This window comes from Brachycentrus maculatus, unplaced genomic scaffold (assembly GCF_059751285.1).
Source record: "Brachycentrus maculatus isolate JH-2025_06_01 unplaced genomic scaffold, ASM5975128v1 h1tg000601l, whole genome shotgun sequence".
Taxonomy (NCBI): Eukaryota; Metazoa; Arthropoda; class Insecta; order Trichoptera; family Brachycentridae; genus Brachycentrus; species Brachycentrus maculatus.
Genome location: NW_028281340.1, coordinates 196,211 through 212,647, shown reverse-complemented (window position 1 = coordinate 212,647; position 16,437 = coordinate 196,211). Strand labels below are relative to the sequence as shown.

General features: G+C 32.2%; 1 protein-coding gene across 2 annotated transcripts in view; it reads left to right on the top strand.

Moving 5' to 3' along the window:
* LOC148301148 (LIM domain transcription factor LMO4.1-like) overlaps positions 1-16,437 on the top strand; it is a 105,548-nt gene that overhangs the window by 48,202 nt on the left and 40,909 nt on the right. The window contains exon 2 of one of the 2 annotated variants that reach the window (XM_088273740.1): positions 3,054-3,116. The exons of the other annotated variant lie outside the window; for it this stretch is intronic. Within the exon in view, the coding sequence (XP_088129866.1) occupies positions 3,111-3,116 (6 nt within the window). The 5' untranslated portion in view covers positions 3,054-3,110. The remainder of the gene's footprint in view (positions 1-3,053; positions 3,117-16,437) is intronic. 2 annotated transcript variants of the gene reach the window in all.

Here is a 16,437-nt window from a genome sequence, read left to right as displayed (position 1 = left end):
ACATGTTAAGTGACAGTTTAATTTAGAAAAGTTGGAAAATTCTTGTATAATAATTTACACTACTGTAGTATAATTATATTGACTTAATTTAATTAACAAAATGATGTAATATTTATAAACGGACACGTTATGAAAATAACCGTTGTTAGAACTACGTTGTTGGAATTTTAATCAAAGGGATGGCTTATTACGCCTTATTTTGAAAGCCGTTTTTACAGCCGACATAAATTACGGGACAAATGTGGTTTTTTGTAGCAATATAATTTATTTTCCTCCAGTAGCCGCGGAAGTGAGGCGTTGAATATGAAAATATCAGAATGCGTGTTTGGTCAGAACTCAGGTTAGTAGAAGCTCGTCGTAATGAATCGCTCCGTGTTGCTATGTAAATGAAGAAAGGGATATACTATCCTTGATATTTATTAATTAATTAACTCTTCAAGTGGAGGGGGCGAATGCTTTTCATACTCCGACCATTAACACATTAACTGCGAGTGTCAGCCACCGGTGGCCGACACGAGTCATTTCAATTGCCTCTTGTCGGCCACCGAAGGCTGCCACTTTGTACCTTGTATTGTTAGTATAAGGTACAAAGTGTCACCCACCGGTGACCGATTTCAATCCGTCTTCATTGTCTGTCATTGACAGTCAATGTGTTAAGCATACAAACTGATGGTGAATAACTCGCAATATTTTTAAACGATCTTTATCCAGTTACGCGTTGCTGTGGCTCAGTCTGAATAAAGGAAAATAAAAGAAAATAGTAATTAAACATTTCAAGTATGTTTCATTTTACAATGCTTGTGCAGCATTGAAAATATAAGTGACAGCAGCTGTTAAGAAGCACCCTACCCGCCAAGATCAATTTTAGTTATGTTACTGTTACGTTCAACAGATGGCGCTGCCATGTTGATAAAATACTTTAATTCTCTTATATTTGTCTACCCCTGCCGTGATGTGGCGTTGTAGTTAGTTAGTTATTTTAGTTGGTTAGTTTTCGCTAAAGTCGTATTTGTTTTTTTTTTCTAATATCCTAAAATAATATTTGCTATAAGTATATTCATTATGTTTTTTCATTATTTATGATATTCTTGGTAAGCTTTCTGCTACAGAGTGGCGTGGAGTTCTTGCGCCTCTGCCTACTCGTGCGGGAAAGTGGTACGGTGGTTAGTTTAAAAATAATACCGATGTTTGTGATACCTGTCGAGTACGTTATCTAAAAATAAATTGATTGCGTAAAATTGTCTGCCAATAATGGAAATCGGTAATCTGTTTGATAAAATTGCCATAAAACGGTATAAATATACTTTTCTTCGGTTCACTCTTTCGGAAAATGAGAGCAGTAACGTAATAGAATCATAAAAACGGCCAACGGACTAACGCAATGCACGACCATTTTTCCCGATTTCTCTTCAATTATTACACCCGTGTAATCTGCGCAGTACAAAGCAGGTGAAACAGCAGTTAAATACGTCATAGAAATCAGCGTTGTGACATTCACAATGGGGCCCAATCACGCGGAATCAATTTCACGCCACTTTTCTGTCATTTTGTGAAAACTTACCATTTCGAAAGGTCACGACAAACGAGTCGGCTTAGAATCACAAGTAGTGCGGTGAAATTAGGTACCCCGTGTGAAACGTGCCTTAATTTGCTGATACACGTTGTCTTTAGCGAATGTTTCACAATAAAATAAACAATTTATTAAGTAATTATGGCTACTAACTAACCATCACGCCGCTTACGCAGGGGTAGGCAGAAAAAATAGAACGCCACACCAATCTGTCTTTGCTTACAATCATTTCCTCTTTCACATTCAGACATCTCCTCATACATACACGACGATTATTCCGACTCCTGACCTGACCACTTTCAAGTAGGTATTTGAAATACTTGATTCTAATAACTTTTTATCGGTCTTCGTCTGCTCCTATGTCTGAGTACATTCGCCTCATAAATCTCGTCAGTCGTACGTTATTCCCTTTTTTTAATTTTTGGTTTTGTATTCACGACTTAATCATTTTGTATTTTTTTTTCAATCGCTCATTGAAGGGTTTATTTTTTTATTTTTCTCAATGATGTGTTTTTCAAATAGAGTTCGAATTCATGATTTATGAGTTTTAGATATGAAATTCAGTCATTTTTGAATCCCTGGAAATTGTTATAATAATTACGTGGCTAACCTAACCCTTTCCATGCGGTGAGTCGCCATTACGGCTATTGATATAATGGCACTACTATTACAGTGATCGATAATTTATGAAGTGTCTCATTGTTGGATATGATACCACTAACTGTTAACAATACCCATTTTAATGTGAACAGCTGAAATTATTATAAACGCCGTTTTGTTTGATTGAGGAAAGCTTTTATTAAGCAGAGACTCTTTTAATTGTATGTAAGGTTCGAATTCTGGATTATATTCACATACTGAGAACCGCCTGAAAACTTGATTGATTTTTTTTTATGTGGCTTATAATTTCACCAGTTATTTTATTTCCAATATTTTCAGTGTGTCCAAACACTTGTTCACAAATCTAAATTTTCTCCATCTCATTCGTCTCATTTTTGACATCTTAACATAGATGAACAAAACATAAAAGTATGGGTAAACATAAAAGTACAGGCCTTATGACCTGTCACAGGCTGGTTAAATGATCACTTACGCACGTGCAACATTCACCATTCTACCCATGATTGACAACTACACTACTCATTTTTTTTAATGTGCTGAATATATCATTAATCTCGTGACACAGTATGAGATAAATAATACATAAATCTTGGACATATGTACAGCATTGCATTCTTTCCTTATTTCACCATTCAAACAACTATCATACATCGTTTTTTTGTACATTCATCTGAGAGATCGCATTTTGACTGCATTCTGTCTACTTTCATTCTTCTTTTGCCAACACCATGCTGTCCCAACATTTCCCCTTATCTTCCATTCACTGCTTTTGTGGAAAACTGCATTGCATTATGAATTTTTAAACATTATGCTTTAAATGTAAAATATTAGAATTATAATATATATTTTTTGTTTCAGGTAGGCACCGAGATACAACAATAACATTACATTTAATCGCAAACTATTTGACCAGTAGACCATGACGGTAAGTTACTTTATATTACGTTTATTTTTAAAGACAAATTGTTACCTTATTGACGGATACCTACAAAGACATGTATTTTAATAATCGATTTAAATGTGAAATGATTTTCTTATATAAATTTGAATTATTACGCATGATATAATATATTTAATAGTTTAAATGTATTTTTACACATTTTATAACGTAAGATTTCGCTTCGGTAATTAAATAAATAATGATGTAGCAGAATCCAATCTCTATTTATCTCCAATATTAATTTTTATATTTTTAAACTTAAAAAATATCTAAATATTTTATTATTTTACTTCATTTGGTGTTTTTTTCGCCTGATATTTAATTTTTTTATCGTACCTGCTAATAATATAAAACTGTTTTTAGTAAACACATAAATATAGCTAAATAAGTGTGGCACCCATCGCATAGTCAAGCCGGAATGATTAATTATTATTAAAATCTTTTTAAATAAAAAAAACTGTGTTTGCTCAAAAGTGCTCGTTTGTTCAAAATCTTAAATCTTCTAAAGTTATTCACCAATTCTTTGATTTTTTTTTACAACACGTGGCATTCGAATTCGCCTGGTATTATGCATTCACATGTTTTTAGCTCTATATTAAAAAATATTTTTTAATTTTTTTTTTAGCGACGTCATCTGCTAAACGTAACAGCAACACACGCAAACTATACATTGCTCATGGCCAACAGCTTGCTTCTTGACAGCCGCTGTCACCTAGCATTTTTAATGTTTTCGCTTGTATTGTTTCATAAAATTTTCAACTTAATTTTTTAATTTCTATTTTCTTTCTTTTCCATTTAACCAGACTGAGCTAGTGATAAAGTATTTTTAAACCATAAAACCTAAATTATTACATATTAAATATTTTCAATTTGTCGATATTTTAATATATATTTTTTTTAATTAATAAAATATGTCAAAAATAAAATAAAACTTACATTTGGGAGACATAATTTAAAAAATATGTTTAAGGCTTGTGACTGCCATATTAGAAATATTTTTAAAATTTTATTTTAGCTAGTTATTAAATAAATTGTTAATACATGTATCTAGATGGTACAGAATAGTTACGTGTTTCAGGTTAAAATCCATAAATCTTTCCATTATAACAATTTGCGTGACAAACCGCTGTATAAAAGCTTTTAAAATTAGGTGGTCTCATTAGGATTTAATTAAATTTAAGTACATTGTTTTAAAACGTGTGTCTGAGTACATAAATCAATTAATTGTCTCACGTTATTAATCAAGTCCTTCCTCGTGATTTATGTGTATATATTTTTTCCTGTATTAAAAATATCATGATAATGTCAGTATCTACCAAGCTCCTTTGCCTAGCCGTCAAAATATTTTGAATTTTGTTAAGTAGATAGTGTTTTAGTATTAATCAGTCTTGATAAAGAAGCGGTCAGCTTCGAAACCGGTAGACATTATAATTAAGTTATAATAAAATAAAAATTGCAGATTTTTTAAAGAGTATTAGCTATCTCATTCGTTATCTTAATTTATTAAATAAGTACAGTATTACGAAAAAAAACTTCAATAAACAGTAACCCAAGAAAAGTACATAAAAAATATTGCTTTTTAGCATGATGCCCTCCAATGTACCAACTTATTTATTTTCTGTATACGAAGTTTAAATAAATAAATAAAATAAATATAGTAAATTAAAAACAAAGTTACATTTTATTTATAAAATGGAAAATCACAAAGTAAGTGGTCAAATATAAATTATATCTTTTTTAAATTTAAATTTCTCTACGTAAATACCACTATTTCTTAAAATCTATTATTACACGCGTTTCAATGCATTTGGCATCATTTTCAAACACCCTTTAAGGCATTGATACTTGAATAGAAGGATCACCTTGCCCTTATAAAATAAACGATTAAGATAATACAACCTCAGTTAGATTCAGTACCCTATGCGCCATTGAGTGCGGATATGGGTAAGAAAAATAATTATATAAATATTTAGCGTTTTCACTTTAACTTAATATATTAAGAAAATAAATCGTACAATATGTTTATAAATTAAAAAAAGCGTGTCATGCTTTCTAAGAATCATTGACAATGGCTTCATGAGCATATTTTATGTTTTTTGTAAAAAAGTGGAACGTTCCAGCATATTTTGTGAAACGTAAATATAGGATGCTGTGTTTTCAACGTTTGAAGACTTTATGCAATTAGGCACATCGCACATCGCAGACGTTCCGTTTCGACGACAGTAAAAACATCGTCACTCGTTTGCCGCCTAAGAAAAACATAAACTAAACTTCACAAGTTCATGAAACCAGATTATAGTTCACATTTCTATATGCGTTTGATACCAAATTGTCACTCTTATTTATGGTACAGCGGGAAAATATTATTTTAATGATCAAAATCTCTGTTTGAAAACAAAAAAGGGTAATATTCTCAAGATTTTTAACATTTCAAGCATTTACTTTGTGGTTATTCATTTTTACATTTTTTTTCTTCAATAATGTAAGTAACTCACTGAGATGTTCGACAATGAGACAATCGACTAAAACGCATGTGATTAACATTTTGCGTAGTTGTAAGTATGTGAATAATAGTACGGTAGTGACTTGTAGTACTGTTTGCTTGCTGGTGTAGGGATTGTCCTGACGAAGAAATGGGCACGTCTCGAAGAGATGGTTACGTCATAGACGAAAATCTCGGTTAGCTGTTATATACTAACATTACTAACATTTTTGTAAAAAAAGTAAAAAAGGAAAATTTTATATTTTGCTAAAATAACTAACCTTTAATTTAAACATGAAAAAGATACTGGTTAAATTTAAACATTATTTATCTCAATAAATATATCAAAATTATATTATTTTACAAGTTAAATAAAATTGAAAAATTAACTTTTAAGTGGGTAAATTTATGTATTTATGTAGATAGTAAAGTTACATATTTTTTTAGCGTACTAGGTATCTCGTTCGTTATCTTAATTAATTAAATATTATTGAAAAAGTATTATGAAAAATATACTATTTCTTTAATAGAAATGAAATGTTTTTTTTTTGATATTTTAAAAATTTGAATTTTATTTATATTTTAAATTGAATAAAATTTGTTTATATTAATAAAAATCAAATTAATATTTTTTATTTAAAAAAAATAGTACCCAAGAAAAAAAAAAATCGATTGTGTATTAATTCATAATAAAATAATACGAGTTAATACGATAATTTATAACCAAATATCTGAACCCAGCCAGGTGTTCTCTGGCTGGTTTTATATTATGGGAGATATTTCTAATATGTATAATTTCTCAACACTTGCGAAGAAATAAAAATATTTAAAATCTATAAAACAACAAAACATTGAAAATGCATAGTGGCAGCATGTATCAAGAAGCATGCTCTCTGCCATGAACAATATTTAATATTTCGTGTGATGCTGTTATGTTCAACAGATGGCGCTGCCTTTGCAGTAAAAAAACAATTTAAAAAAATACCTTTTTTAACATTTTCGTCTCTTACATTTTTATTTATATCAATGCAACTGTGCCAAATTTCATGTCAATCAAGATTCAACATTTCGATCAAAGGAACTTTATTTATTATATATAGATTCGTAAGTAATGAATTTTGAAATGGTCAAGAATCAGAGGATATTTTCTATTTTAGTTCAGTTACAAAATCTGTACATCATACTTGACTCCTTACTTAGCTATTTCAATATTTAAATAAACAAAGCAAGCGTCCGTCAACCAATTAAATAAAATGTTAATATAGAATTTATCTACAAAAACATCAATTATACACCTTTTTAAAGAAAACAATCACTTAAAACTAGAAACAAACATATCTCAAAGATATAAAAATAATTTTAAAATATCCAAATGCAACATAAAACATTTCATCTGTCTCAAGAAATAAAAAATATAAAAGACACAAACACTCTAAAAAATTAGCTTAACGAACACTACAAAGATATACCGACTATACAATAGAAAACTAAACAAGATAACTCCCTCGCAACGCATAAAAATATATGTTCCCTGGGGAACAGGTATTACTGGTAATATTAAAAAAATGTATTAACATGATACTGTCAACAACAACTAAAAGAATACAAAAGTCCCTTTCCAAGCACAAGAGCTCAGTCTCTTTTTGCGAGGCCCAGCGCAAATAAAATAATATGATTGTATCAAGTAGAAATGTATAGAAATTGTATAAAAATGTAACTATATTAAATAAATAAATAAATTTAAAATTTTTTAAAAAATGTTGAAATTGAAATGTAACTTTGTTTTAAAATATATATTATTACAAAATAACTATAAATAACTAGTATTACTTTGTTTTAAAATCACTATAAATAAACACATTAAAGTGATTTTAAAACAGACCAGTCTGATGATGTCGGTAACGACGAAACCCGGTCGCTGGTCAAATAAAAATAAAGTGAAAAAAAAATAAAGTAAAAGCTAAAAATATTGGTTTTAATCTAATAATATATTAAAATGCAATTCCATCACGAAGTGTCAGTGGACAATATAAATCTATTACAAAGTTACATTTTAATTATAAAATGGAAAACCACAAAGTTAGTGCTTCAAATATAAATTATAAATAAATATTAGTTTTACTTGGGTGTTTTTTTCTTTGAACCAAGGAAACTCTTAGTACTCGTGGCTTTAGCTTTTTAAAATGTGTAACGAAACCATTTAAACTCCATATAATAATGTAACTCATTGCGAAACACGTGTTGAATGTTCCGCGTCTACGAGGGAGCCAGTTGTACATCTTTTGATATTGTTTCTTCTGTTTATTAGTGCTGTGCGTTGTGCGATGTCCGGTTTTGTAAAGGAACCGGAATATTTACCCTATTGAAAATAGATCAAAGAAAGCAAGCTCAAAAGAAAAACAGCAAATGAAGTTGTTCCACGAGGATGTAGAAATATCATTAAATAGCGGATATACTATATAATATATTAAATCGAAATTATTTTGACTTATTTCTGAATCTTTTTAAATAAAAAAAATAATCCCTTACCGCACCTCAATGGTGCATAGGGCACTGTGTTATATAAATGCAATGTTATCTTGATCGTTTACACATCACAAGGAATCACAAGGAAAGGTGATCAGCCTTCCGCTTCAGGTACCAGTCCATGGTAATATTGAATAAATATTACAGTGAAAAAATCACTTATATTTATTTTCCCCCCTTGGGAATCGAACCCGGGACCTCCAGAACGGTAGCCGAGCGTGCTGACCATTACACTACGGAGGCGGACGTATTGCAAAACATAATAAATTAATTAAATCTTAGAAAGGAGGCAAGGATGCCAATAACGATGTAAAGAGTATGGCGTTCTATTATCTGTGCCTAATCCTGAGAAAGCGGTGTGATAGTTAGTTAGTTAGTCATAGTTATAAATAAATAACAATAGAAAATCGTCTGACATGTTTTTTCCGTTTTAAATTGTCTTAAAATTGAGGGGGGTTTTGTACAGAACATAAAAACATTATCAGTTTGAGTGATTCTAAATAATGAATATTTTACGTTAAAAGGATTCTCAAATAAGTCAGGATATAATTTTCTATTTCCACGTAATGTAATGAATAAGAGATCAGACATCAAAAAATAATTATGAATGATACCATTGACAGACATAACATCCGTTGTCCTGGGTAGACGTCGTTCCAGTATTTTTAATGAGTTGTTTTAGGTCTGGGATGTTCGTCAGCGCGCAGCTATCGGAATGTGTTTTTCAAATTTATGTTATCATATTCCCATGAGGAGATTATCTAAGTTGACGAACAAACCGCCATCTGGTGGCAAATGCTGTCACCAGCCATCGTTATTGCAATTACCCCTTTTTACTCGTATTCTGTTCCTCAAGAACTCGGGTTCCAGCACTTCTTCAAGTATAAGATGACACAAATTTTATGGCACTTAAGAAAAAGAAAAATGTTTTTATTAATTGATTCGGTAATAACTTTCTTCTCCTGTATCAGCATCAAATGGTACATAAGGCATTGAATCTCATTAATACAATGTTGAATTGATTGTAAATTACTTAAAGGCAAGATGATCTGTCCTGCGCTTCCTATACCAGTCCAGAGTAATATTATGTAAATATTATAATGAACTAATAATAATAAAAGTGATTTACAAAGAGTCATTTCTGTAAAATTCTATGTTAAGGGCACTTCACTGTGATAATGACTTATATATATTTTTGAACCCTCCCTAGGAATGGAACCTGGGACCATCAGTATAGTTAACAAACATGCTAACCATTACACAACAAAGGCGGCCGAATAATAACTTTGGGGTAGACTTTATCTTTTTTATTCAACATGACTTATGTTTTTTTATAACAACTAAAGTAATACATTTTAATTCTGCAATTTATTTCAACGATAACAATATTATGATTATGATATTTATTAGAGAAAAAATTAAATACGTATTTATCTTACGCTATCACAGCAGTCGCTTTGTGGTAAAATCTTATATTAGATATAGTGATTTTGCCTTCATTTTGTGAAAAAATCAAATCAGTTTTTCAACATATAATTTAAAATGTATTTAAACATATGAGATGACGTAAAATTTAATAAATATATTAAATTTAAGAGTTTGTTCCCTATATACCTACAAGTTTGCCATTAAATGGTGAAGTTCCATGAATAGGATTGGTAAATTTATGAATATTTTAATTAAATCCATATATTTTTTTGGTATCCGAATTTTGAGTCACCGTGTACATCTAAAATACTACCTAATGCCTGTGTTTATTTTACGAGACACTTCACAGTTAATTTGTGCACATTATGCTAATGTACAAACTCGACTCATTTCACACCTAACAAAAAATATGATAAAATGAAAAAGTATTTGAACCAAAAATAATTATATAATATTCATATTGGCATGAAATGTTTACTTTTCTGCATACAAATTGTAATATTGAATATCGTTTATCTAAAAATTAGATATTCGAGTATAGTCAAAATGTGTGAATATAGGAATATTCAGAAATAATTTTGATTGTAACTTTTTAAACTCATTGTCTTTCTTTGGCACCATGAACAAAAAGATTTTTATGTTAAATAATATATTTGTAACTAAATTATTATTATTAAAAAAGTGAATCAGACCGTTTTTCTTTGTATACGTGGAATAATAATCCACAGTAAGAAGGACAAGGTTATGAGCAAAAACGTAATATTTTTTAAGGAAAAAAATACCTTTATTCTAATCCTTGTGTTACCTACGTGTATTCTATTAATTTTTTTTGTTGTTGCATTTTTACTTGCTAGCTACATATATATTTTATTAAATAAATAATAAAACAAGTATAAATAAGATTAATAATGTAAAAATTAAAAATCATGTAAAAGTTTTATGAAACTCCATATAAAAATAAGATATTATTTGTAAATAAAATTATGTGAAGGCGACGTGATTATCGTACGCTCCACACTTTTAGGAACTAGGGGTGAGATATATTTATAGGGAAAAGTGACGTAAGTGAAGGAGCATAAAGTGAAGGTCTAAGCCGCAAGGATTTTCTTTCTCTTATTTCATAGACGTGTCACGTTTATTAGGCACATTTTGTTACATGAAAGAGAAGAAAGATATATCATGGAGAGAATGAGAAAGAGAGCTATATATCCCGACGCCACGGGAGTGGATAAAAAGAAAGAGTATATACAACGATACAAAGAGATAGATTAAGTTGTTGATGTGCACTTCGGATGCTATATATGAACAGCGAGGTACAAACGTTCTGTATGTAATATTTAACATTGTGTTTTGTGATTATTTGAGCTTTTTACATGTTATCTCTAATATATCGAATCACGGACAAATATTTTATAATTTATTTATAATCAGTATTACCAATTGAAGAACAAATCAATGACAGTGTAAATATTAAATAAACATAATTTTTTTGGCAAAATTTTTGTATTGTTGTATTTCGTTTGTCTCTCACACTAAATATGGTATCTATTTTTCTTAATTTTTTTAGGAAGTTTCACTTCTATCACGTGTACGGTATTGCACACTCGATTTATCGTTTTATTTGTGGTGGTAAAATAATATTTATTCACAAGGCAGGGCGCGTGTAAGATCTTCGCAAGTCGTTTAGACTAATTTTGTTGTTGTTACTGTCAAACTGATTCTTAATCATATTCCTGTTTCGGTCGCTCCCATTAGCGGGGCTGCGCTAGGGAGGGAGACGCAACGCAGTATCGGCGGCACTCTCCGTGTCGCACTAAACGAGTGTGGCGAGCAGCTCGCATAATGCTGAGTACACGACGCGCCAGTGACAGCGTGTTGACTTATTGTCGCAGTTATTTATGGCTCCGGGTACTTGGCAAATAGTCTTAATTCTTCTTCTTCCCTTCTGACAACACTAATAATATCGTTTACTAACCACAACACCTTCAATACAATGGTATACGGTCGAGTTTCTTTTTTTTTTTTTAATTTTTGATTATAAAGATCGCTTATCTTGCCTAATATGGCCTGTCTTTTCAATCTTCTAGAATAACTTTTTTTGAATTTCTTGAATTTCTTGACAACCGACTTCCTTCTACGGTAATAATATAATTTTCTACTCAAAACATTTTAAAATAATAGTATACGATCAAGTTCTATCTTTTTCGTTATAATTTTGTTCCAAATTTAATACGAAAAAGATAGAACTTGTACACAACGGTACACAACGGAGTCCTGGTTCCGACCCTGATGTATGGAAGTGAAACATGGAGTTGGCAAAAGAAGGATGAAATTAGACTGAATACAGTCGAAATGCGATCTCTCAGAAAAATGTTCGACAAAACGCTGTATGATAGATGTTCGAATAGTGAAATAAGGTAGGAATGCAAAGCTGAGACAAGCATTATCGATAAAATTAAGAAAGGTATATTGAGATGGTTTGGACATGTAGAACGAATGAGTGAGGAAAGAACTGTAAAACAAATTTATGATGCGAATGTGATTGGTAAAAGGAGCAGAGGAAGACCGAAAAAAACTTGGCACGATCAAGTATGCCAAATACTTGAAAGTGGTCAGGTTAGGAGTCGAAACAATCGGCGGGTATGTATGAGGAGATGCATGAACGTGGAAGTGGCGAAGAATGTTTGCAAGGACAGAGTGGTGTGGCGTTCTATTCTCTCTGCCTACCCCTGCGGGGAAGCAGCGTGATGGTTAGTTAGTTTTTAGTTAAATTTGGTTCCAAAGATCGATTAACTTTTCAATCTTCTGGAAGAATATTTTTTAGCATTCCTTGCCAACCAATGTCCTTCTTCAGTTAAAATATCATTTTCTACCCACAACACCTTCAATACAACAGTATACGATCGAGTTCCATTTCCATTCTTTTTAACCTTGGTTCTGAAGATCATTTATCCTTCCAAAACATACTCTAACTTTTCAATCTTTCAAAAGAACATACGTTATCATTCCTTGCCGACCTACTCCCTTATTTGGTTCTCCTAATATGTGAAATAATTCGAAAGAGTTATCACCTACGTTCAAGTGAAGAAATCTATTTACTTCACAATTTCGTAATAGATGGCGACACCATCTGCCAGTTTCAACCAATACGCGAATGAATTCCAACGCTCCGTACATACATATTAGAAAATTAATGTTCCTTTAAAGGCGTAATGGTGAACGTTGCACCAGTGTATAAAGTGATCACTTAAGCCAGATGGTGTAAGTGTGATCTTGGGATACAGACTTCCATTTTTCCTTCGTATAAAAAATAAATGGTTCTTCTCTCTTCTTAATATATTTTATGATTATTTTTGAAAAATGCTTCCTGATTTATTACTTTTAAGAAATGGCTGCATCGCCAATACTCTTTTATTATATACTGTATAAAACAATCCCTAAACTGACTGAATTGCTCGATAGAAATCCATTTATTTTCTAACCTATTTTACTATAACCTATTTCCATATATTTTAGTTTTATTTTATTACTTTTATTTAAGTGTCATATTTTATTAGCGGTCTCTCCACTTCACTGAATAGTTTTATGATTGAGTCCAATTCCAATCGTTTGAACTGTTCAAGGGGGAATATATTAGCTTAATATAAGAGCGCCAATCTTCTTAATCGATGGTACAAATTGTCTTTCATTGATGAGAGGTTTGCTGCATCCTGTTCCAACATGTGTCGTTGATTTCTAGCTGTCCATCTCCTGGCAATTTTTTCATAGAGTGCTGTTCAAAATGTTTATCAGTAGTTTTTCAATTGCCAAGAAAACCTAATTTTCTGCGATCTTAAAATAATAAAAGTCAAAATATTTGTTTAATTTATGAAGCGCCTATTTTACAATATATCGTCTAAAGACGCTTTATTCTATCTTCCAAATTTGCTTTGCCAAAAAATCCTTTATAATGAAATAAAACTCAATGAGTCGAATAATTTTTTTTAAGCCTTTGATGAAATAATAAGTAGTCACGTTATCAAAATACAATAAGACTAATAATTCACAGTCAATTCTCAATTTGGTCACCTCCGTAGTGTAATAGTCGGTGCGCTCGGCTACCGTTCTGGAGGTCCCGGGTTCAATTCGCAGGGGGGGTCAAATAAATATAAGTGATTTTTTCACTGTAATATTTATTCAATATTACCCTGGACTGGTACCTGAAGCGGAGGGCTGATCACCTTTCCTTTGCATGTTAACGATCAAGATAACACTGCGTTTATTGTCCCCTTCCGTAGTGTAATGGTCAGCACGCTCGGCTACCGTTCTGGAGGTTCCGGGTTCGATTCCCAAGGGGGGTCAAATAAATATAAGGGATTTTTTCACTGTAATATTTATTCAATTTTACCCTGGACTGGTACCTGAAGCGGAGGGCTGATCACCTTTCCTTCATGTGTAAACGATCAAGATAACTACTACTACTACCATCACGCCGTTTCCCCGCAGGGGTAGGCAGAGAGGATGGAACGCCACACTCTTCTGTCCTGACATACACTCCTAGCCTCCTTCACATCCATACATCTAGTCATACATGCCCTCCGATTACGCAGACTTTTGACACCGCCAGATTTTAGGTTCTGATTGATCTGATCGTGCCAAGTCTTTTTCGGTCGTCCACGTTCTGTTTTCCCTCTCAAATTCGCCACATATATTTTCTTAGTCATTCTCTCGCTATCCATTCGCTCCACATGTCCATACCACCGCAAAGAGCTCTTTCTAATCTTTTCAATTATTCCTCGTTCAGCCTTACATTCCTTTCTTATATCATCGTTTTTAATTCTGTCATACAATGATTTTCCACACATTCGTCTGAGGGAGCGCATTTCAACAGCATTCACTCTGCTTTCATCCTTCCTTTGCCAGTTCCATGTTTCGCTTCCATACATTAGTGTCGGTACTAGCACGCCGTTGTGAACCGCTAGCTTGGCTTCCATGGACATACTCTTATTCCCAATCACTCTGTTAAAAGCACCATTTATTCTATTCCCTGCATTCACTCTTCTCTCAATATCCTTATCCACTTTTCCATCCCTTGTGAACATGCTTCCTAGATATAAAAATTCTTGCACCTGTTCTAGGGATTCATTGTGCACGATAATCTTGCATTCTGTCAAATCTTTCTCTCTTTCAAACACCATGACCTTTGACTTACCTTCATTCATTGCCAGATCATTTTCCATACATACATCGTACATTCTTGACACTATTAGTTGCAAGTCCTCCGCGCTGCTCGCTAGCAGTACGGCGTCATCCGCATACAGCAAGCAACTAACAGTTATATTCATCATTTTCGCTCCGACTCCCATACTTTCAATCTCTTTCATACAATGGTCCATATAGAGATTAAACAACCATGGTGACATTACACATCCCTGCTTTACGCCTTTGGATATTGCAAACCATGATGTAATGTCCCCATTCACTCTTATACTAGCTGTGCTGCCCTCGTAGAGGGAAGCAACTGCTTGTATAAGTTTATCGTCTACTCCATATTTTTCCAGCACGCTCCATAATTTTATCCTATCAACCTTATCATACGCTTTCTGCAAATCCACGAAAGCACAGAAGAGTTTCTGATTTTTAGCCAAAAACTTTTCCGTCAGCATTCGTAGTGCAAAAATTTGATCTGTGCAACCTCTTCCACTCATAAAAGCACCTTGCACATCCCAAATCCGTTCTTTCGTCACCATTCTAACTTTTTCAATTATAATCTTACTATAGAGTTTACCGACAGAGCTTAGCAGGCTTATCGCCCTATAATTCCCACACTCTGCGCGAGATCCCTTTCCCTTGAATAGAGGCATGATTACTGCCCGTCTCCAATCCAGAGGTGTGTATCCTTCCTCAAGACACAGGTTAAATAGTCTGTGAATCCATGTGAGGGTGGTCAGTCCACCACATTTTACAAACTCTATAGCAATATTATCATACCCAACAGCCTTACCGTTCCTCATTAATTTTAAGGCATTCGTTATTTCTGACATACTTATCTCACATACCATACCCTCACTCACCCTTGCCTCTATGGGTGTCTCGGTGGAGACATTGCCGTTACTTTCATAAATCAAGATCAAGATAACACTGCGTTTATATGAAGCAGTGCCCTATGCACCATTGGGGTGCGGATAATGGTTTTATTATTATTATTAATTTTCAATATTATACACTAATATTATGTAGTGTTAATAACCAAGGATTTTACAAAAAATTACGAAACAAAAAATCTTATCAGCCTCCAACGATTAACACTAAACGCTTCAATAATTTTCTACGCATTTTTTTTAAATACCCACAATTTAAATTAATACTGACCTCCAAGACAAAACGTTTTTTTTCTGAACATTTTGTAAAAAATATTCATGATTGTATTTTAAATCATACGTGGCTGGAAAATTTAGCGTGTCGAATGCAATGGACCATGATCAAGAGGATTACAACATGGTACCAGAATTTCTATACACGATTATTGTTTTAAATTTAAAATGACAAAAAGCATGATAAATTTTAAGAGAATATAAAAAATATTCAGCATTTCATGGTTAACACATTCTTATAGTTTTCTATCACATGTTAAATCGTTCTTCGTAACACAGATATGGAGGTATACATAATTTTTGAAAAATAAAAAAAAATAAAAAATAGAGCTATTATCAGCCTTCTTTTGAAATTGAAACCGGTTTTGTCACTCTTTCGAGGTAAATTAACCCACCTTTCTGCGAGTGTTTTTGCCTAGAATTATCACTCATGAATTACATGAAATTATAGTAACTTTAAACATAAAGAGTAAATCCACTCACAAGTAGGCATAGGCTATGAAACTTATAAAGTTGA